This window comes from Salvelinus alpinus, chromosome 10 (assembly GCF_045679555.1).
Source record: "Salvelinus alpinus chromosome 10, SLU_Salpinus.1, whole genome shotgun sequence".
NCBI lineage: Eukaryota > Metazoa > Chordata > Actinopteri > Salmoniformes > Salmonidae > Salvelinus > Salvelinus alpinus.
Genome location: NC_092095.1, coordinates 27,149,374 through 27,173,798, shown reverse-complemented (window position 1 = coordinate 27,173,798; position 24,425 = coordinate 27,149,374). Strand labels below are relative to the sequence as shown.

The following is a 24,425-nucleotide window of genomic DNA, read 5'->3' as shown; positions in this document are numbered from 1 at the left end:
TGGAATGCGTGGGGGATATGGTCACTATTGTAACCAGGAGGAGGTGCCTCATTTAACACAGTAAATGTATCAGGCTTGAGCCATGTTTGTCAGACCAATCACATCAAAGTTATGATCAGTGATTTGTTTATGACTGCCTTGGAAGTGAGGGATCTAACATTAAATAGTCCTAACATTAAGCAGGCAAGGCTTTGTCCTGTTTGTGGGGGAGTCCCAGAAAGAGGGACAGTTTTCTACAAATTCTATCTTTTGGGAGGGGCAGAAACCGTTTTCACCCAGCGATTGAGTTGTGCGAGTCTGCTGTAGAGCTCATCACTCCCCCTAACTGGGAGGAGGCCAGAGAAAATGTGTCGATACCAACCATTCTTTCTAGATAAGTTACATGCTGAAGTTATGTTGCGCTTGGTGACCTTTGACTGTTTCATCCTAACATTGTTGGTGTCAACGTGGATACCAATATCCCTATACCATCTACACTCGCCAGTTTTAGCCAGCACTATCTTCAGATGAGCCTTTACGTCGGTAGCCCTGCCCCCTCGTAAACAATGTATGATGGCTGGATGATTCTTTTTAAGTCTAATATATAGTAATGGAGATGCCAATGTCTAGGGTTTTCAATTTGTTAGACCTAATGATGGGGGAGGCTCCAGCGGCTCATACTCTTTAACGGGTGGAGGAGAGACCTGCGAAGGCTCTGGCTTTGAGTCCGACTCACTGCTTAGTGGGGAAAACCGGTTGAAAGTTTCTATCGGCTGAATGAGCGACTCCGGTTGAGCATACCGAAAGCATTCCTTTCCAGAAGCCATGAGAAAGTTGTCCGGCTGCGGGGACTGTGCAGGGGGTTTAACACTACTACCTGTATTTACTGGTGGCACAGACGCTGTATCATCCTTTCCTACTCTTAAATTGCCCTTGTCTAACGATTGCGTCTGAAGCCGAGCTTGCATCTCGGCTATCCTCACCATAAGGTGATAGTTCTCCTGTATATTATGTGTACAGCGATTGCAATGAGAGGGCATAATGTAACTTAGCGTTCTTGTTTCCGGCCGGAGGAGGTCCTGCAGACCTATGTCCAGATAACGTGTCAGGGGTTTAAAAGGAGAATAAAAAATGTAGTGAGGACAAAACTAAGACCTTGGTAAACTTCTTAAAAACCGTTATTAAGAGTAAAAAGCGAAAACCTTTGGCAGGTAGCCAAGTAGCAACAAAAAATACAGCAGTACAGAGACAACACAGAAGTGTGTTGTGTCACCAGTTGTGTTTGTGTTCATTTAATCAGGCATAATTATGTTCATTTCATGTGCAGTGAGATAATTAAAATGGCTGCTGCTGAGATTATGTGCTGGATAACACACCCACACACACACACACACACACACACACACACACACACACACACACACACACACACACACACACACACACACACACACACACACACACACACACACACACACACACACTCTCTAAATCCATGTCATGTATTTAGGCTAAATTAATGTGTATGGTTTTAGTTTCCAAGGCTGCTGATTGCGAACTCTGCAGCATGGGTTGGAGACAGACTGTTATTTTCGCCTAGTACTTAATTTCAATTCCCATGGCAACTTTACACATTGGTGTGTGTTTATGCTGCATAATGCATCGCAAAATGTTGCTGTTCACCACGATACACACGCACATTTAAAATACTTTATTTGAATCCACCAATCAAATGTACATAAAAAAAGGATCCAAACATTTCAAAGGTCCCTGTATGCATAGACACTCAAGGGTACAGAAAGCATCTCCTCCTCCAAACAGCTAGGCTGCCCACGACAGCTGAAGCAGAGCAGTACCTAGACAACTGGTTTACCCTAGTCTTTGGCAGGCCCACAATCTGGAGACACGTGCACATGCGCACACACAAACACACACACACACACACACACACGTTTGATTTACTAACCTTATGGGGACCAAACAATTGATTCACATTCAAAGTCCTATTTTCCCTTAAGCTAACCTTAACCCTAATTGTAACCCTAACCCATAAGCCTAAAATATACTTTTTCTTTGTGAGGACCGGTGAAAAGGCCCCACTTGTCTGAATTTTCCTTGTTTTACTATCCTTGTGAGTTCCTACATGGATAGTAAAAACTCAAAAAAACACACACTTGATGTCAGTGTTGTCTCTTAGTTGTGGGAACAGTGTGTTTGTCATGTGTTGCTTCCTGTGTCAGAATACAGTGGGGGCTGTGAGCTGTTTAGAAGGAGGCTGAAAGAGAAACTGCTGTCCTAGTGTCAGACCGTCTTTCTTTCAGAAGGCATTGTATATGATTGTATATGTACCCTTGACTTATTCCACATTTTGTGTTACAGCCTGAATTAGAAATGGATTGAAGAGATTATTCTCACACCCATGTACACAAAATACCCCATAATGACAGTGAAAACATGTTTTTAGAAATGTTTGCTAATTTATTTGAAATTAAATATAGAATATAAAATTTACATAAGTATTCACACCCCTGAGTCAATACATGTTAGAATCACCTTTGGCAGTGATTACAGCTGTGAGTCTTTCTGGGTAAGTCTCTAAGAGCGTTTCACACCTGGATTGTATAATATTTGCACATTATTTGCACAAGTTTTAAAACGTTTTTTTTAGCATTGCTAGAGGGCCGTTTTCAAGTCTTGCCATAGATTTTCAAGACGAATTTAAGTCAAAACTGTAACTAGGCCACTCAGGAACATTCAATGTCGTCTTGGTAAGCAACTACGGTGTCTATTTGGCCTCGTGGTTTAGGTTATTGTCCTGCTGAAAGGTGAATTTGTCTTCCAGTGTCTGTAGGAAAGCAAACCGAAGCATTTTATTTATTTTTTTGCCTGTGCTTAGCTCTATTCAGTTTATTTTCATCCTAAAAACTCCCAGTCCTTGCCAATGACAAGCATACTCATAACATGATGTAGATACCACCATGCTTGAAAATATGCAGTGGTACTCTGTGATGTGTTGTGTTAGATTTGCCCCAAACAACAATGTTTATTTAGGACATAAAGTTAATTTCTTTGCCACATTTTTAGCAGTTTTACTTTTAATGCCTTACTGCAAACAGGATGAGTGTTATGGTATATTTTTATTCTGTACAGGCTTTCTTTTCAGTCTGCCATTTAGGTTAAAACAGTTAGAGTTTAATGGCTGTGATAGGAGAAAACTGAGGATGGATCAACAACATTGTAGTTACTCCACAACACTGAAGTCACCATTGGCGTCATAGTGAAATCCCTGAGTGGTTTCCTTCCTCTCTGGGAACTGTGTTAGGAAGGACACCTGTATCTTTATAGTGACTGGGTGTATTGATACACCATCCAAAGTGTAATTATTAACTTCACCATGCTCAAAGAGATATACAATGTCTGCTTTTTTTATTACCCATCTACCAATAGGTGCCCTTTGCGAGACATTGGAAAACCTCCCTGGTCTTTGTGGTTGAACATGTGTTTCAAATGTACTGCTCAACTGAGAACCTTACAGATAATTGTATGTGTGGGTTACAGAGATGAGGTAGTCATTAAAAAATCATGTTAAATACTATTATTGCACATGGAGTGAGTCCATGCAATTTATTATGTGACCTGTTAAGCAAATGTTTTACTCCTGAACTTATTTAGGCTTGCCATAACAAAGGGGTTGAATACTTATTCACTCCAGACATTTCAGCTTTTCATTTTTAATGAATTTGTAAAAAATTCAAAATATATAATAATTCCACTTTGACATTACAGGGTATTGTGTGTAGGCCAGTCACACACAATCTCAATTTAATCTATTTTAAATTCAGCCAGTAACACAACAAAACATGTCAAGGGTTGTGAATTGTTAAAGGAATTTAATTCCTATATGTTTATCAACCAATTCAATTAAAACATTCTGCCCATACATAAGAATTTGTAAGATACTTATCAGCATTAAATGGACAGAAACCAGTCTCCAAATCAATCAATCAATAGCGTTTATTCTCGAGAGTACTGATCATAGTACAATTTACATCAGGTTATATAATAAAGATGATGTCATAGGTTTTAATGTCCTTCCTCCTCTCGGATACAATGGTAGTACAGTTAGCGTTCTCATCACTGTCTGCCACCTGTTAAATAATCTGCCACCAACCCAAGGTCTTTCCCCTCCCTGGGTAGACATATCATTCCAGCCTGTCTGAAGATAATTCCATTATTTCTAACAAGGAACACATTACATTCAGCATTATGATTATAATAAGATTCATTCATACAGTAACATAGTAGTATTCTGTTTAGTTATAATTCTAAGTCAAATGTATACATATTTTAGTCATTTATTCATAAAAATCCCATAACATAAATACATTCTAAAGGCACATATACTGTAGGCAAAATGTCTTGGTAATGGTTTGTTTGTGTTGAATGTAGGCGTCTGTACTAAGAATTTAATTATCTAACACTTTTTGATAACAAAATGTGGAACAAGTTGAAGGGTGTGAATTGTCTCTGAAGGCACTGTATATTTGTTGTTATTCTCCATTACCCTCTTCTTCAATGATGACGGCCAATGATGCAATGCCCGCAGTGAAGTTGAAATAGAGCCAGGGTGGTGGATGTGTTTTTTCATGTCAGAAAAGTGTTTGGTGTGTTGTTGCTTCCTCGGTGTGAAGGGAGTGTTTAGAAGTGAGATCCAAACCTTCTGGTTCTGATGAGATTGTGTGCTGGATAACCAACGCTCACACACACACACACACACACATAGCCGCTCTAAATCCAAGTAATCTATTTAGGCTAAATTAATGTGTATAGTTTTGGTTTCCAAGACTGTTGATTGCAAACTTGGCAGCATGGATTGGAGACAGACTTGTATTTTTTCCTAGTACTTATTTTCAATTTCCATGGCAACTTTACAAATTGGTATGTATGCATGGACACTCAAAAGGTCAGAAGGCACTTTCTTTTCCAAACAGCTAGGCTGCCCATTACAGCTGAAACAGAGTAGTACCTAACCAACTGGTTTGCCCTAGACTTTGCCAGGCCCACAATCTGGAGGCCATGCACTGCAAACCTGTGCACGTGGCCGAGACACAAACACGCACGCACTCACATAGACGTTTGCTTAAGTAACCTTGTGGGGACCAAACAATTGATTCCCATTCAAAATCCTATTTCCCTCACCTTAACCCTAAACCTAACCCTAATTCTAACCTTAACCTTAATTGAAACCCTAACCCCTAAGCCTAAAATAGCCTTTTTCCTTGTGGGGACCTGCCAAATGTCCGAAGGATAGTAAAACCAAAAACACACATACTTGAGTGACCATTGAGAGCTTCAAGTTCCTTGGTGTCCACATCACCAACAAACTAGAATGTCTTGGTGTGTTTGGACCAGTCATGAAGAGTGCACGACAAAGCCTACTCCCCCTCAGGAAACTAAAAAGATTTGGCATGGGTCCTCAGATCCTCAAAAGGTTCTACAGCTGCAACATCGAGAGCATCCTGACTGGTTGCATCACTGCCTGGTACGGCAGTTGCTCGGCCTCCGACCGCAAGGCACTTCAGAGGTTAGTGCGTACGGCCCAGTACATCACTGGGGCAAAGCTGCCTGCCATCCAGGACCTCTACACCAGGCGGTGTAAAAGGAAGGCCTTAAAAATTGTCAAAGACCCCAGCCACCCCAGTCATAGACTGTTCTCTCTACTACCGCATGGCAAGCGGTACCGAAGTGCCAAGTCTAGGACAAAAAGGCTTCTCAACAGTTTTTACCCCCAAGCCATAAGATTCCTGAACAGGTAATCAAATGGCTACCCGGACTATTTGCATTGTGTGCCCCCCCCCCCCCCCCCCCTCCCCTCTCTTACGCTGCTGCTACTCTCTGTTTATCATATATGCATAGTCAATTTAACTATACATTCATGTACATACTACTTCAATCAGCCCGACTAACCGGTGCCTGTATGTAGCCTCACTACTGTATATAGCCTCGCTACTGTTATTTTTTACTGTCTTTTTACTGTTGTTTTATTTATTTACTTACCTATTGTTCACCTAATACATTTTTTGCACTGTTGGTTAGAGCCTGTAAGTAAGCATTTATTTCACTGTAAGGTCGACACCTGTTGTATTCTTAGTTGTGGGGAAAGTGTGTGGGATGTTTGTCATAGATAGTTGATGTATTGCTTCCTGTGTCAGTGGAGGCTTTGAGCTGTTGAGAAGGAGGATGAAAGAGAAAATGCTGTCCTAGTGTCAGACCATCTTACAATCATGAATAGTTTGTGTTATTCTCCATTACCCTCCTCTTTAATGATGACAACCAATGATGCAGTTTAAATAGAGACAGGTGGGGGGTGGATCTGTTCTTTCATATCGGAGAAGTGTTCGGTTTGTTGTTTTCGCAGTGTGATGGGACTGTTTAGAAGTGAGATCCAAACCTTCCGCTTCATAAACCTTTCATCCGACCGATCGCACCCGGTCTCAAGACAACTGGGTCACAGTTGCCACCCTTATCCCACAAAGTAGTTGAATCAGTTGTCAACCAGGTAGAAAATCACCTCACACAACATCTCAGAAATAGTGTATAAATATCGCTGACTCTGGTCAACTTGAACAAATCATCATCACTATTATTTGGCCTTTTCCCCAGACTAAATTCTACTGATGGCAAAACTCCAGTCACAGCAGTGTCCTTCGCTTCTCTTTTTCTGCTTATTCAGAATGAAGTCGACTGTAAACAAATAGGATGCCAGCAATATGACCTCTCAACTTCCAGCTGTTGCAGAATGACCAGTAGGAAAGATATCTGGTGACATTTAATTTGCACATTCAAAATGAGCTAGCCACGCTTTACCCAGAGGGGGTCCAATCAACCTGCTTGTACTGTAGCTTGTCTATTTTACCACCACCTTTCCTTCCCTAGTTAACCACCTGGTATAGAAATGAAAGAGCTAGAGATGGTGCTTTCGTAGGTGCTCTGTCATTGAAAGTGAGTTTATTGAGGCTGCTTCAAATCATGTACGATATTTATTTTACATTTTATTTCACCTTTATTGAAACAGGTAGGCCAGTTGAGAACAAGTTCTCATTTACAACTGCAACCTGGCCAAGATAAAGCAAAGCAGTGCGACAAAAAACAACAACACAGAGTTACACATGGGATAAACATGAAGAGGCGCATGGACCTTGTAGCTGTAAATCCTGATTGACCCAGATTAGAAAGGCCTCTAGGTTTCTCCTGGATCTATCCAGAGAGGAACAGAAGCCGTCCTCCACCTTGGCCTGCCGGTGTAGCAGCACGATGTGTTGCTCGTTGTTATCGGTGCCCCCTCAGGAGTCACTGAGAGTAGGAGAACCGCACACTCTTTCGTTACCGTGAAACGTTTTATGCTGAGACCCCTCTATCTGCTTTACACAGAAGATTTGAGGAGGGAGGATGAGTAGAAGAGTGGATGAAGTTAATGAAAGAGAGATGTTTCCACAATTCAGGGCTTTGTTGAGTTGAGACGTTTAGTAGAAATGTTAAGCGAATCAGCGAGCTCCACAGTCACTGGCCTTTTGACTCCCAAACTTTTCCAACAGACTTCAAACTGCTATTCGGACTGAAAAGTAGGGCACCTAATCATACTGCCAGCTTTCCCAACGAAAGCTATTTGAAAGGGCAAAAATAAATGGGATCGTTCATTATATCATTCAGTCATGCAGAAAATTGTATTCAGTGCTCCAATAATATATGGACGTTTAATTTCATTCTTGAGTTCGATGGCTATGGAGTTCCAGACACTGGAGAAATGAACATGAGGGAGAACACTGTCATTTCTTTTGTTTTGCTCTCACTGGGTTGTTGTGCGTCACAAAGCATCAATAAAGCTATTAACGTGGCTTATTCCTTTCATGTTTATATCAGGGAACATGGAAAACAAATTTTGAGTGTTCATTCAGAATGGGTTTCCAAATTGAATCCTGTGTTATTTTCAATCAGTTCAAAAATAGACTTTCAAGTAGTGGTACAGATGATTGGGCTGCCAAGTGTATTATGCTTCATCTCCATTTTGAAAACAATCAAAAGATAGCATTTTGTACAGCAAAGTTTGATTGTAATGGCAATGATTATATTTCCAGTTTTTTAAGGAAACAGGAAATGCAAATGAGCATGCAATCACCAGACCCACACACATTAAGTAGTTCCACAAATCACATTACACACACACACACTCTTTTGTTCACAGAATGTATATTTGTACCACATATTTGTAAAAAGATGATTAACAGTGGTCTCGCTCTGTGTCTTCCCCATGCAGTATCCCAGCAACCTGGCATGGTGGGCTACGGCGACCCTGGCGTCATGACATCACCCCTTACCCCCACCTACCCCATCCAGCCCGGCCCTGCCCACATGAGCGCCTACCCTCCACCGCCCTCGTACTGCAACCACCCACCCCCGCCCTACGAACAGGTGTTCCGGACACCAGAGAAGAGGTAAAGGCTGCCGGTCACGGCGTCATTGACGGAGACCATTGGCGTCCCCTCCGTTTCTTCTCCTTCATGGTGACCTCATCGCGAGCAGAACTGACAGGACAAGGAGAGGAGGGGACATCTACAATCTGTCTGCCACTGTTATACCTTCACCATCAGACCAAGTCCTAGGGACAAGATACAGACAACCACCTTTAGAGACAAACTGGCTTCTGGGGACCTGTGCTGCAGGCGGTGGTCTTGTGGGGACCTGTGCTGCAGGCGGTGGTCTTCTGGGGACCTGTGCTGCAGGCGGTGGTCTTCTGGGGACCTGTGCTGCAGGCGGTGGTCTTCTGGACAAAGACGGGCTGAATTTATCTCCGGATCTCCATGGCTTGGATTTCACTGTCATTCACCCTTCCTCTATCTTGCCCACTTTTTTCACAAAAGCATAACTATCCACCTCAGTCTTTTCTGCTGGCAATGCCATCTTGATGGGCATGGTCTTGCCTGTGACTGTGATATGTACTGAGTCGCTCACAGACTCCTGTAGATGGGTGTTCATGCCACAGACACCAAACTGTGGAAGTCGATGACGAAAGCTTACCCAAGATCAGCACCTTGCTTTTAGATTCATATCGATTCAAGTAAACATTAGGGTAGAGAAGCTGATCCAGGACCGAGGGCATAAGACCAACCACTATCTAAACTGTACAGGAGCAATAGCAAATTTGAGTTGAAAGACACCTTGGAGAAGTTGAAAACAAAAGGCGTTTAAATGGCTTAAAAGGTTCAAAGACTTTCCTATTATGAGGCTGAATAATTGGGCTTCTCTCTGTAGCTGCCTGTGTTCGCCTAACACTGAGAAAATGTTAAATAGACAATAAACACTTGTCAGGATGCGTTGTGCAAATTGTGCCCATTTGCTGTGAAGGGAAAGGAAACCGACCTGGATTTATCGGACCTATTATGTGCGCTGGAGAGAGCGGTAATTATGAGAGGCCGATTTGTTTGCAACGTTTCATTCACATTATGGATGCGTGTGTGTATTCCTGTGGTGCTGACCGTGGCGATTCGGCGCTCTGGATCGGGACACCACAAACTGGCAGGGAATGTGTAGTTCAGTTGGTTGAGCATGGCGCTTGCAACACCAGGGTTGTGGGTTCGATTCTTATGGGGGACCAGTACAAAAAATGTCAGAAACTGTATGCACTCCCTACTGTAAGTCACTCTGGATAATCACATCAATCAGACGGACCCCCAATTGAGACCAAGTCACGTGGTTTCAAATGACAATTTGTCAGTGACTGCATGGGTATGGTGAAACCTACCACAACTCTACCTACGCCATATTCTCTAAGCATCCATTTCCACTCGAAGCGAGATGTGATCCCCATAGAAGTTCAGCCATGTTTCTCAGATAGACTTCAGTTTGTACAGTAAGGAGCTCAACCAGAATGAGGATTAACCCAAAACTATATGTTTGTTTCACACACGCACGCAGGTTGCAACTGGATTACATTTTCCATATGGGAAGCTTTTCTGACTGATGGCCCATCCCAGTGAAACTGCTTACTTACCTGATTCTCAATATCTGTGCTGCAATAATCTCTAGACAAAGTAGTGGTAGTCACAAAAGCTAGCTGCACTCCTTCAGTAGCCTAGTTCGTCAAACACGATGTACCATCTGTTCGCCATTTAAACATCTCACGTTAGAATGTTGACGACCAACTGGTTCTGCGTAGGTAGGTACAGCGCTGTACACCTTTACTGTGGTAAAAATGGTTTTCATGTATGAATCTGAAACCCTTTCTGCATTTCAGAGAGTAAAAAAATGGTTTGCTTTCACATAAACAAGCTATCAAGCTCACATGTAGAATGTGTATGTGTACTAGAGGGCCCATGTCCCAATGATTGACCAGGTCCTCAAGCTGGCACTGACCATTTGGGTGAAAGTACCAGGATGTGTTCTTCTGTTTACACTTATTTGTCAGAGTGGATCAGGCACTCAACCCCTCCACAAAGGCAATCATGTGGAAATGTCCTAAGATAGGGCGTTGACTCTTTTCTGGGCAGGATATGGGACATTACCATCTGTTAAAACAGATCGAACTAACCACCCAGTGTTAACGATACAACTGTCATTGACTTGGAATGTCCTTCAGGATGTTGCTCCATTTGTAGATGTTAGCCGGCAAACTGGGTACGTAGACCCTATTAGAGCAGAACCAAGGAGGGAGATGTAATTTATGGTAAGTGTTACTATTGGATGATGTGTATACGTTTGGCTAATATGACATGTCTCTATTTGATAATTTAACTATGCAACCAAGGTTTAAAATGTAATTTGTAGAGCTAGAGTTAGGATTTGCTTTTACTGTTGTACCAGACGGTTGGTTTTCGCCATTTTACTTTACAAAAAAATCGAAATGATCCATCCATGATATGGTTAATAAAGTTTCCTTCCGATAGAAGTTAGTGTTCATTTATTCACTTTAAAGTTGTCCGTGACTGCTTTCTCACTGTTCAGTCGTGCTTTGAGATTGAAGGTTTTATACTTGGATGTCATTTTTGTTTCATGAAAATATGATCATCTGGATGGAAAACTGTTCCCCTCAGATACAATGTAGACCAAATGAATGAGACACTCCCTAAACATTCTATAGAATGGTATCCTCCTCTCTTGCTTGTATTCTTACAGAAAATCAGCCAGAAGCCACATTTCTCCTCATTAACTTGTATTGTACCATTTTAGTAATGTAGTTCAATACCACTGCAGTTAAATACTCAAACACCGAGTCATCCCAGAATGTTAGCTTTGGGTGATTTAACAGTACAGATAACTCCAGGCAATGGCAGTCCTAACTTGGAAGTGATAGGTGGGCGTAATTCATGCTTATGTAACACTCACATTGGCCTGAGGTGGCTTTCTAAAGAACACTAAATTGGCCAAACCCCGTTAGACTTCCTCCTACTCATATGTTAAATAAAGCCATCTGTTCGGTACCTCATATTGAGATGCACCACTTTGACTATTGACCAATGTTTTCCACCCCCAAAACCAAACCTAAGCGGTCAGTCCTCTAAAGGCAGGTAAGAATGCATTTTATTTAAGACATTGTACTGTAATCACTCGGTAAGTCAACAATCGAAGCCCGGTTTATTGTACACATTCACAATGTAACGCTGTTCGCCTGAGGGGAAACAATATCCACGGGAAAAGGTCAAAGCACAGTGACATACAAAAAGCCACGCCAATTTACTGTTAGACATGAACATTTGACTGACACGCACATTCCAAGGCTAATACATGTTTTCTGATGTCCCCATGCAAAGATGATTAGTCTCTAGGGAAGAGGGAGTAGCACTAAAAACTGGTGTGGGACAAGGATTAGAGATCGCATACAGAGAAGGAGATCTGGATAGGCATGCAGAGGCAAAGATCCACGAACAAAACAGCATTTTCTTCCCATTCACAACAAAACCCCAACACACATAGCGTTTACAGCGTTAAAGGCCCAGGGCTTTGGGGTGTTTTTCCTCCGTCCATGTGTCTGAAAAACCGGAGCGGGGAACAACCTCCCCAGGTTGCAGTTCAGGGCTGAGGGTTCCCTTCGTCAAGACGCCGGGGGTCCATCACACCCCAAACCCCCTCATCCAAGAGCCCTGCTCATCGCACTCTCCCAAATGTTCAGAATGGAAGGGGGGTGAGGTCCGTCTACGACCCAAAGGTTAAAGTTCAAATGCAGGGAAGCAGGAAGACTCAGGCTGGGTTAAATCTGACAGGTAGTGGATAGCCCCGGCCATACCTGGATAAGAGAGAATGGTTCATTTCAAATTCAATAAGGCGACATTACATGGCATCAACAGCAGCTAATGCTGAATTATTTCACAATTTACAACAGTCAAATACACAAGAAATCAATTAGCAAAATCTATAACTTTAAAACACATATTTGCTGTGAGTAAGGATGGAGAAAAAAACCAGGGTCTCATTACAAGCAGAGACAGTACAACCTAGGGTTGGGCCGTATACTATATGCCAGGGTATTCTGAATTACCCGCTGATTTTCCAATACAGTTTAATAAATACCTGCAGTCAACGTGTGCATTAGATAATAGATAAAGCAGATGGCGTTAATCACGTCGCCTGTTAGATTATTTTTCATTCGTGAGGTGAGTCACTCCTGCAGCGCAATTTAAGTGAGGTGATCAAGTTACACTTGTAAAAATACAAAACTGAAATACCACATTTACATAAGTATTCAGACCCTTTACTCAGTACTTCGTTGAAGCACCTTTGGCAGAGATTAGAGCCTCGAGTCTTCTTGGGTATGACACTACAAGCTTGGCACACCTGTATTTGGAGAGTTTCTCCCATTCTTCTTTGCAGATCCTCTCAAGCTCTGTCAGGTTGGATGGGGAGCGTCACTGCACAGCTATTTTCAGGTCTCTCCAGAAATGTTCAATCAAGTCCGTGCTCTAGCTGGGCCACTCAAGGACATTCAGAGACTTGTCCCGAAGCCACTCCTGCGGTGTCCTAGCGGTGTGCTTAGGTTCGCTGTCCTGTTGGAAGGTGAACCAGTCTGAGGTCCTGAGCTCTCTGGAGCAGGTTTTCATCAAGGATCTCTGTGTACTTTGCTCTTTCCCTCAATCATGACTAGTCTCCCAGTCCCTGCCACTGAAAAACATCCCCGCAGCATGATGCTGCCACCACCATGCTTCACCGTAGGGATGGTGCCAGGTTTCCTCCAGACGTGATGCTTGGCATTCAGGCCAAAGGGTTCAATCATATTTTTATCAGACTGTGGTCTGAGAGTTCTTTAGGTGCCTTTTGGCAAAATCCAAGCGGGCTGTCATGTGCCTTTTACTGGAGGAGTGAATTCCATCTGGCCACTGTTCCATAAAGGCCTGATTGGTGGAGTGCTGCTGAGATGGTTGCCCTTCTGGAAGGTTCTCCCATCGCCCCAGAGGAACTCTGGAGCTCTGTCAGAGTGACCATCCTGTTCTTGGTCACCTCCCTGACCAAGGCCCTTTTCCCCAGATTGCTCAGTTTGGCTGGGCGGGCAGCTCAAGGAAGAGCCTTGGTGGTTCCAAACTTCTTCCATTTAAGAATGATGGAGGCCACTGTTCTCTTGGGGACCTTCAAATGTGCAGAAATGCTTTGGTACCTTCCCCAGATCTGTGCCTCGACAATCCTGTCTCGGAGCTCTACGGACAATTCCTTCGACCTCATGGCTTGTTTTTTTTGCTCTGACATGCACTGTCAACTGTGGGACCTTATATAGACAGGTATGCGCCTTAGTAAATTCAATTGATTGGATATGATTTACAACAGGTGGACTCCAATCAAGTTGTAGAAACATCAAGGATGATCAATAGAAATAACCTGAGCTAAATTTTTATTCTTATAGCAAAGGGTCTGAATACTTATTTACATAAGGTACAATTTTTTTAAATATACATTTGTAATGGGGAATTGTGTATAGACTTACAAATGTGTTATTTAAACCATTTTAGAATAAGGCTGTAAGGTAACAAAATGTGGGAAAAGGAAAAGGGTCTGAATACTTTCCGAATACACTGTATATAACTACTAGGTTAACTATCTAAGATGTGCCAAATAAATCTCTCCAGCTGGGTTTTTTCTCAACTTCCTAACATTAGTGGCTAATGTTCGCTTGCAATATCAAGCTTCTTGGTAACAGCAGAGACAATCCCCTCCTGCTGTGTAATATTTATTTTGTGCGTTATACAAACAGAGTTCCCCATGAAGCTGGTTGAGAGAATGCAAAGAGCTGTCAAGGTGGCTACTTTCAAGAATGTCAAATATATATAACACTTTTTTTGGTTACTACATGATTCCATATGTGTTGTTGCATAGTTTTGATGTCTTCACTAATATTCTACAATGTAGAAAATAGTACAAATAAAGAAAAACCCTTGAATGAGGTGTGTCCAAACTTTTGACTGGTACTGTACTTGCATAACCTCATGAGCTGGGTTGTCTGTCTTGGTAGTTAATTTTTCATGCACTCGTTAGCATTTACCTAGCATCCACTATGGGGCTTCCTTAGTACTTGTTAGCATTCTGGTAGATGTTTACATGCTAATTTCTTTTGGCGCCCCCTGTCTGCACTACCGGTAATACTGTCTATCCCAGGATGGCACAGGCACGGTATGATGGCACGGAAATCAGGATACAGCCCAACCATACATGAAAGCTTGGCTTACAAATCACTCACCACTCATCATGGAGTTATTTATCATTGTGAATGAACAAAACCTTCTCAAATCTCTTTGAAATATTTCAAAGAGCTGAACATGGACTTGTAACACTGTGGGTACAACAGTAATGTGAAATATTACATGTATTCTGTTATTACATACAAGACATGAACATTCAATATTGTAGGTTGTAGAGTCAACATGGGCCCATATATTACTAATAAAATTAAGCTGCTGCAATATTTTTTACCAGACTGTATCAGTGGAAGATTAATTCAGGCAGGGATGGGAAAAGGGAGCGTACGTGTTTGTGTGTGTGTGTGTGTGAGAGAGAGAGAGAGGGAGACGAAGGGGGTCAAGACCAACCAATCACAGCCCACAAATCTACTCGGACGTGGGCAGCAACTGGTTGCCATGGAGATGTGGCGGTAAAACATCAGGCAAGACGTTTCATGTGGCTGCACACAACACGTGGAGGGGATGGGGGGGACAAAGCTGGCATAGGGAAACCTCACCAGTGGACCAATGGCAGAACCAAACAGAGGCCAATCATTGCCAAATTGAAGGTAACCTACAGTGCCTTTGGAAAGTATTCAGACCCTTTGACCTTTTCCATATTTTGTTACGTTACAGCATTATTCTAAAATTGAGAATTGTTTTAAGGATGATCAATGGAAACAGAATGCACCTGAGCTTGAGTCTCATAGCAAAGGGTCTGAATACTTATGTAAATAAAGTTTTTTTGTATAAAAACTTGTTTTCGCTTTGTCATTATGGGGTATTTGTGTGTAGATTGCTGAGGATTTGTATTTATTTAATCCATTTTAGAATAAGGCTGTAATGTAACGAAATGTGGAAAAAGTCAAGGGGTCTAACGTCTGAATACTTACCGAAGGCAATGTAATTGCCACTCTCAGAATATTTGGACTGTGCCCGTTGACAGGTTTTATGATGTAAGATCAGCCTTTCCTGACCAGCTGCTAAAGTTATCAAAGTTGACTTCACACCCTCACACAACATTTAACAGATTATAATTATAGAAAAAAAATGATTAAAATATTAAGTCAGTTATCACCCTGTCATAGTGAGGCAGAGAGCTTTAAGTCTCAGGAAGGTTCAGAGAGGTAAGAGCAAAAGCCTCACTAGCTCATTAAACATGACTTCGTGCAGAAGTCGTTGAATGCACTTCTTTTCCTAAATACATTATCAAATAATTTCACATGCCATGGAACATTAGAATTGCTAACTGAATATGTTAATCGTGTGTGAAATTTCCAGTAGTGGGTCAATCTCTCAGTTGTATTAGCAGACACTATGTGTGACAACTCTCAGTTCAGTTACAATGAGAGAGCAGGGCTCCTCAAATCTCATTAACAGAGGTACAGAGGCTCCTCTCTTATCTCCCTCTTTTACTACACTGAATGAGGGATGAGTCTAGTGGTGGAAAAAGTACACAATTGTCATACTTGAATAAAAGTAAAAAGTGAAAGTATATGTAATAAATCAAATTCCTTATATTAAGCAAACCAGATGGCACGATTTTATTTTTAAATTTACTGACACAGAGGGGCACACTCCCACTCTCACGCAAGGCTGCCCGTCATTACGCACACCTGTCACCGCCATTACGCGCAGCTGAGCTATATCGGACTCCCCTGGACGCCATTATCTTGTTGATTACCCCCTCTATATCTGTGTGCTCCTCCGTTTATTCCCTGTGTCAGCATTGACATCGGTATTGTTCCCCTGTCCAAACACTGTTCCTGTTCTGTTTCATGTCCGTTGTTTCATTAAAATGTTCACTCCCTGTACCTGCTTCTCGTCTCCAGCGTCGGTCTTTACAGAATGCTGACACCACTAAAAGAAGCATCAGGGAGTTTTGGCTTTTGTTTTGGTTGGTGATGTCGGGTCTGGGTGCCGTCGCCGATGGAACCAGGGGTGCCTCAGCTAGCTCGTCGGGCTTCCGCGCCTTAGCTAGCACGAGAGGTCTTCTTGCCTTGGTGGGCTCGGCAGGCACCCACCCCACGTCATGCTTCAGCCGGTCCAACAGTCTTGAAGGAGTTCCCACATATGCTGAGCACTTGTTGGCTGTTTAACACTTTTTTGGTTACTACACGTCTCCATATGTGTTATTTCATAGTTTTGATGTCTTAGCTATTATTCTACAATGTAGAACATAGTACAATTAAAGAAAAACCCTTGAATGAGTAGGAGTGTCCAAACTTTTGACTGGTACCGTACATATGTAAAGCAAATTCAGTCTGCATTTTCTCGGAAATTACAGAGTGGTTATTACATTGATTGAATGGGAAGAAGAGAAGGCAGGAAAATGTCACGTATTTTGGGGATGTTTCTGTCTGCTTAAGGGGTGTAAATAAAAGTTTCACCTTCAAACAGAGAGTACGGTCTGTCTGGGATTCTGCAGCCGTGGGTTCCGTAGTCCAGACACCACTCAGCAAACTGGGAAAAAATGAGGACCAATGTGATTACCGGAACATAAGGTTGAACATGAAAAACAATAGATTATGCTGTATGTTACCATACTTGGATAAATGAATAAATAAATATGTGAACCATGCATTCAGTAATTCAAAAATCCTGAGGATCGGATAAATGAATGCACAAATTAATTTATCAAAATTTATTGAGTCATTCACTGACAACCGGATTTCACACCGAGACAATACATATCGATGCAAGCAAGCGACAACGCAGACATAACACCATAACATAGGCTATATTATAAAAGCAAGAAAGCTGGAAAGCAATGAATGAAATCCGACTGAATGACTCATCATATACTGACTTTTTGTCAGTAAGAAGAATGGCCTTCAATATTGGCCAATGGTACAATACATGTCAGGATAAAGACTTCTGTGTCACAGAGTGTAGTCGTGTCTTTAGCAGGCTTGTTTAGGGCAGGCTGCCTACGCTGTACTGCATGTGTGGGCGAATACTTCCTTCCCATCTCATTCAAACAGAGGAAGAAGATCTGAAGGAGCTCCACAGCCCCTCATCACACACACACACACACACAAACGTGTTGTGTTACCTTGCAGGCGCGGTAGAGGTACTTCTTCTCCTGGGTGAGCTGGTAGAGGGTGAGGAAGGAGTAGGCGTTGCCCGCCGTGCCGTGACAGATACCGTAACCTTTCCTCAGCAGGCCTCTCTGCCAGATCACCTCCCCACACTCCACAGCATCCTTCAGGTACTTCTCATCCTTAAACACCTGGAGGGAGGGAGGAAAGGGGAGACATGACATTAGACTCATGGCCAATTCCAAACCCCATCTGAAATCCAACCCCCAACCTACCACATACACGTGTGGGGATCGGAAAGGATTTGATGTAAGAAACATGGTATTAGAGTACTTTCCTCTTGCCCTGCTATTTAGACATCTGTAATGTTCTTCATGTACACCTAATCAATGGCCCTTACATTACATAGTGAGACTGAAATAGCCAGAGATACAGTATCAAATCAATTAACTGTGTTTCAGAAAGCACATTTTACCTCATCATTTGTAACAGCGCTTTACAGATACCAAGCCTAAAACCCCAAAGAGAAAGCAATGCAGATGCAAATTGGTTAGGAAAAACTCCCTAGAAGGCAGGTGATACGCACATTGTATTCCTTCATGAAGTTAATGGACCAAAGAGACATGAAATGACCCTGCACCGCACGTGTGTGTGTGTGTGTGTGTACCCCCCTGAACGTGAGTGTGTGTATTCATGCCACACTACGACTGATGAAATACATGTTGTGTGTCAAGAGATGAAGCGTTTATCCGGGGAAATCTCCTCTCCTCACACAACACATGCTCAAAATGCTCACCACATGATCTCCATTCCTTCTTTCGCTCCTTCTATTAGTCATTTCAAAGGGAGAGTGTGCGTTTTCAGACCTGCTGTGAGTCAGCTTGTAAGAGGCCATGCTGAGCGCAGCAGAAAAACAGCCCATTACTCAATAAGACCTCTTGAAATTGACTGTGGTATTAAACCAGCGGACTAGCATGTCAAAGCTGGGATGTAGTGCTTGTTTAAATTCAGTCGGTAATCAAAGTGTGACACCGGGGCCCGTAGTGATCCTAGTGCTGATCTGGGATCAGGCCTCCACTGTCCGTATAATATCATGCATCCTACTGTGAGACGCTTTGTGAAAAGGGGCCTTGGTCCTACAGTGCACCTGATATCCACTAGGGGTCACTGTGGGTTGTGTATTTGTCCTAGGCGACGAGCCACGGCGCCGGAGCATTGAGATGCAGTAGGAGCTGTTAAGTTTGTTACCTCCAGCTATAGATTTAATTCTCTTTCCTGGGTGATTCCATGCAATTATTTGAGAGTGGCAGAGCTAGAGGCATTAGAGGAGAGGGCCTGGTTCACTGCTATCTCTCAGTCCTCTGTATGAGAGAGTAGCTGAGTGCTATAATGGAACTCATGGGGTTAGTTAACGTGATATTGATATTAGGAAAACAAACGAGCCCTAATATCGTGAGAGTGTAGTCATGAGGTTTAGAGAGCCGTGCTAGAGAGGAGAGAGAGAGGTGTTTGAGTGTTTCAATCCAAAATCCTTTCAGATCTACTTGAAGAGACATTACTACCGTGTGTGTCCCTCACCTTGTGTGCCATGATGAGCATGTGCACCACTCCTGGCGCCCCGTGGCACCAGTGCACCAGCCGGTCCGTCTCGTTGCTTAGCGACGACGGGTAGTTCCCAGAGCGGAACTTTTTGTGGCGGACGTAGTCCACACTGGGCCGCACCAACTCAGATAGGACTTCCTGGTTCACTTTAGCACTGGGCTGAGAGAGGTCGAGCAAGGGAGAGAGACAGAGAAAGAAAAAAGACCAAGAGAAAGAGATAGGGGGAGGGAGGAAAAAAAGAGGGAATGAAAGAGAGAGAGAACGAGAGATAACGAAAGAGAGAGAGAGAGAAAGGGAGAGACCGAGAGAGAGAGGAGAGGGGAGAGAGATATAGGTACCAAGTAAATAAAATCCATATCCACATCCTTTGTAGAAATATCATGGTAACAATATGGAGGCACAAGTTCAGGGGACACGAAGACAGGTGGTGTAACTATTGTGGAATACTGACATCTGATAACACAGTATGCTGAAATCTGATGATATGCATATCACAATCATCCTTATCGCGATGAACAATTAATACCCAACATATCACCTGGTCTGAAACATCCCAAGCCTTACACTTCAGCTTTAAATGCAGCAGGTTTGTCAGATGTTACATTTATGAGAGAACGTCAGGCATTTTAAAATGCGGGCCATTTTAACTGGGTTTCATTAAGAGACTAACTAAATTAAGTCAAATCAAAGAGAAATCCCTGACTCAACAGTCATTATCCCAAATAGCACTCAGCAGTGTTCAATATGCACTTGATGGGTTTTTACTGCACAGAGAGAGATGAATTAGAGGCAAGTGACAGAGAGAATTTATGACAAGGACAATCTTTTGATTTGGCTCGAGAGAAAGAAAAGAAAGACCATGCTGAGAAACATGGCCTACGGGAGAGAAGACTGCTGTTAGATAATAACACAGCCAGAGACAGGGAGGGAGGGAGCTGTTGGATATGAATACTGTCAGGGAGGAGGAGAGGAGGAGGAAGGAAGGAGAGAGGACTGCTATTAACGAAAATTACAGCCAGAAAGAGAGGAAGAAGGAGAGAACTGCTGTTGAAGAATATTACAGTCAGAAAGAGAGGAAGAGGGAGAGGACTGCTGTTAAAGAATATTACAGCCAGAAAGAGAGGAAGAGGGAGAGAACTGCTGTGAAAGAATATTACAGCCAGAAAGAGAGGAAGAGGAGGGAGAGGACTGCTGTTAAAGAATATTACAGCCAGAGAAGGAAGGATGGAGGAGAGAAGACTACCGTTAGAGAATGTTGGAGTGAGGGAGATCAGACAGAAAGGAGAGAGCGTCTGTTAGACATTAGACAGAAAGGAGAGGAGGAAAAAGGATGAAGCAGGAGAGAGGGAAGAGAGAGAGCTACTGTTACTAATCGGAGAGAAGAGAAAGAAAGGAAGGATGGATGGTTGGAAGACGGGTGTGTGTGTGTGTTACGTCTGAGTATAGGTGTAGCAGAGCATGTCCACGTGCGTCACAATGACGCACCGCACTTATTCTCACACATGCTCACACACATGCACGCACGCACACACACACTGCATTGCTCTAACACACAGGGAAGATAATGCATATACACAATCTATTTACTCAAAGCAGCTGGGCACACACACACACACACACACACACAGAGAGCAAATGGTAGTGGTTATCATCGAACACAAAAAGGAATCAAGTTGTTAACATTGATAACTGTGTGCCCTGAGAGTGAGTTGGCAAAAACATTTTGAAATTGAGCCTTTTAGAGCGAGAAACACAGGCCTAAATGGAGGTAGTCCAACAGCTTGGGGATTACTAAATAATTCATTTCCTGTTGGGTTCGGTCCAGGCCGCTATCAGGGACATTTGCAGGGCACTGTTCTCGTGGTTACGGGTACGCCAATGCCAGATAGGAGTTGTTACAAGGCAAAATCTATATGAGCTTTCAGTTGTGCAACAGGGGACAACAATGCATCACAGGTAGTGGCAGAGATGCTCTGGTCCCTCGTTCACATATGAGGGCGGGAGGGTTTATCAGGGAGTGCTGCAGCACCCTCAACACCCCTACTTCCCACGGCTATGTTTCACATTTCAAAGAGTGATCGATAGATAGATGGAAACAAACTTTCATAAGTTCCAAATAAGACGTGTCCAATTTTGGATTGGGAGCCCCTTGTAAATGCTCGGGGGAGAAATACTCACACGAACGGGCGTACTAGCGTACGCCTACACACACATCTTTGTAATTTAGCAGACACTCTTATCGAGCGACTCACAGTTAGATGCATTGATCTTAAGGTAGCTAAGAGAGACAACCGCAGTCATAGTAAGCCAATATCTTCCTCATTAAGAATCTATCAGCAAAGTCAGTGCTAGTACATACTGTACACACACACACACACACACACAATTCCCAGGCCTGCGGTTGTTTACATGCATTTCCTAGTTTGGCTGGTGGCAGTCCTTCCTCTGTTCATGTTTTAATGAGGGTCGTGTGGGTCTCAAATATTTGCAAAGCTGTAAACACCTACGGTGTGTGTGTGTGTGTGTGTGTGTGTGTGTGTGTGTGTGTGTGTGTGTGCCATAGCCCTATAGAGTTTGAAAGGGGGAAGAGGTGGGGGTACAGAGCCCTGTGGCTCCAGTCATCGGGAGCATTTCAATAGTCTAACGTGGCTTCCTCTCCTCGCTTCCTTCCCTTCTACTGATAGTTGAAAGCAACATGGCAGGTCCATTGCTAGTTAATGATTACCAGTAGAGCCGTCCTGTATGGCTCAGTTGGTAGAGCATGACGCTCGCAACTTGGATTGCCATCCATCTTTAAAATGGACGCACATGACTGTAGGTGGCGTTGGATAAAAGGGTCTGCTAAATGCCATATATTATATTACAGATCTAAAAAAGTCCCCAGTGCAACCTGGGAACTGGTTGTGGGCGGCATCATTACTCCCAATCACCGCCCTCCTCCCCAGGGGCAGATGATGCATGGCCAGCCAATCCCAAGAGAGGAGAGGCATGCTGATAGTGCCAGCACTACAGGAGGATCATGGAAACATTTCTAAAAGAGAAGAGAAGCACATGGCCCAGCACAGATAGAACGCTGACCACTCTCCACTGGGGATCAAAGATAAGCTACTTTCCTCCACTCTGGCCTTTAAAAACTCTGAGAGGCAGATTACATATCCAACACATGGTCCCATGGCCTCTGACAGCCTCTGGAAGCCTCCAATACTAATGGGTGAAGATAGGGATTAGGACTAGCTAGCCTCCATAGGTGGCTGGTGTCATCATGGAATCTTCTATGGTGGCTTGTAAGCCGTCCTGGCCTTACTTTTTGTCATAGATACCATTGAGTTACATGGACTTTTAATTTATTGGTTGTGTAATTACATTGTAAATACACAGTAATTAGGCTATTTTGTATATATCTTTCATTGTACAACTGAGCAAAGATATTCTAGTTACCAAATAGCTGCAGATAAACTAGATAAAGTTAGGCTAATGTAAGGGGTTCCCTTAACCTACATAGTTACTCTGCATGTGCAGAGCCGTGGTGTAGTGGGAACACCTACATTATATACACAGAGTGCACAAAACATTAGGAACGCTTTCTTAACATTGAGTTGCACCCCCTTTGGCCCTCAGAACAGCCTCAATTCATCGGGGCTTGGACTCTACAGGGTGTCGAAAGCGTTCCACAGGGATGCTGGCCCATGTTGACTCCAATGCTTCCCACAGTTGTGTCAAGTTCTCTGGATGTCCTTTGGGTGGTGGACCATTCTTGATATGCACGGGAAACTGTTGAGCGTGAGAAACTCAGCAGCGTTGCAGTTCTTGACACACTCAAACCGGTGCGCCTGGCACCATACCCCTTTCAAAGACACAGAAATAATTTTGTCTTGCCCATTCACTCTCTGAATGGCACACATACACAATCCATGTCTCAAGGCTTAAAAATCCTTCTTTAACCGGTCTCCTTCATCTACAATGATTGAGGTGGATTTAACAAGCAACATCAATAAGGGATAATAGCTTTCACCTGGATTCACCTGGTCAGTCTATGTCATGGAAAGAGCAGGTGTCCTAATGTTTTGTGCACGTATAACGAAATCTTGTGCAGAAATATATTTCTTAAATCCATCATAAAACTTCTCCTCCCTGACTAATTTAACTAATGGAGGCACATCAGTGTTACAAGCACCATGGGGGAACAAAACAACTTACAAATTATTTTAAATAGGTTATTTTCCCCTAAAATATAAAAATGTATCGAGGTACACCCGCACCTGCCATAAAATCCAAGAACATCATTAAAAAAGCATATTAATCCATACAAAAAGCGAATGAATCCATATTAATCCACCGTGGTAATGGGAGCGTAGGAGGTTGATGCCACTCTAGGATCTCATTATGGGATGTTGTTGTTCGGATCCTGAATAATTGATCTTTTTTTATTTCCTGTGATAAATGATTAATCAATTCAGGTGAGGGCTAATCCATCTCCTGGGTGAATTTAGATTACACATCATGATCATAAACAGCATCTCGCTGAAACAAAACATGGATATAAGCCAACCAGGAACCAGCGGTTTTAGCATGAGTCCCAAATCCCCGGGAGATACTATGAAAACCTGCAGACTTACAGATAGGGAAATAGGGATACCTAGTCAGTTGTACAACTGAATGCATTCAACTGAAATGTGTCTTCCGCATTTCGGAGCATCAGAATGAAAAGATCTGGTATCGGATTAGGAGCAACTCCCTTAAAGAAAAGCGGTAAATAAATTATATTATTAGAAACATGGAATAAGAGACTTACTACAGTGCCTTTGTATGCTATACTGTAATACCTTGTAATATGCATTAATGAGACAGCAGTCAAATCTACTTACTGATTGATATCACATGCTAAAGATAATGTTTAAAGATAATGTGTTCAACTCACCTGCATCAGCATACAGTAGATGCCCGCCAGACCATGGGCGGCGCCAACGTACTGCTTCTTGTGCCACTCGTAGAGCAGTGGGCACTTCTCCGCCTTCTTCTCCTCTTTGGCCATGTTCTTCCCCGACTCCAAGATGGCCGTCACAACCTGCAAAGACACCAACAGGAAGTGGGTTAGCCTCCCTCCCGTCTG

At 43.0% G+C, this 24,425-nt stretch overlaps 2 protein-coding genes across 3 annotated transcripts in view; one reads left to right on the top strand and one right to left on the bottom strand.

Moving 5' to 3' along the window:
- The window catches only part of LOC139531824 (WW domain binding protein VOPP1-like), an 85,707-nt gene extending 74,789 nt beyond the window's left edge, over positions 1–10,918 (top strand). Inside the window, exon 5 of the mRNA XM_071328697.1 lies at positions 8,294–10,918. Coding sequence (XP_071184798.1) covers positions 8,294–8,475 — 182 coding nt within the window. The 3' untranslated portion in view covers positions 8,476–10,918. The remainder of the gene's footprint in view (positions 1–8,293) is intronic.
- A 665-nt stretch (positions 10,919–11,583) lies between these two features.
- lancl2 (LanC lantibiotic synthetase component C-like 2 (bacterial)) overlaps positions 11,584–24,425 on the bottom strand; it is a 55,727-nt gene continuing 42,885 nt past the window's right edge. For both annotated transcript variants that reach the window (XM_071328695.1, XM_071328694.1), the window contains 5 exons: positions 24,234–24,380; positions 19,292–19,474; positions 17,728–17,904; positions 17,063–17,135; positions 11,584–12,256 (listed from right to left, as the gene is read on the bottom strand). In XM_071328695.1, the coding sequence (XP_071184796.1) occupies positions 12,180–12,256; positions 17,063–17,135; positions 17,728–17,904; positions 19,292–19,474; positions 24,234–24,380 (657 nt within the window). In that variant the 3' untranslated portion in view covers positions 11,584–12,179. The remainder of the gene's footprint in view (positions 12,257–17,062; positions 17,136–17,727; positions 17,905–19,291; positions 19,475–24,233; positions 24,381–24,425) is intronic.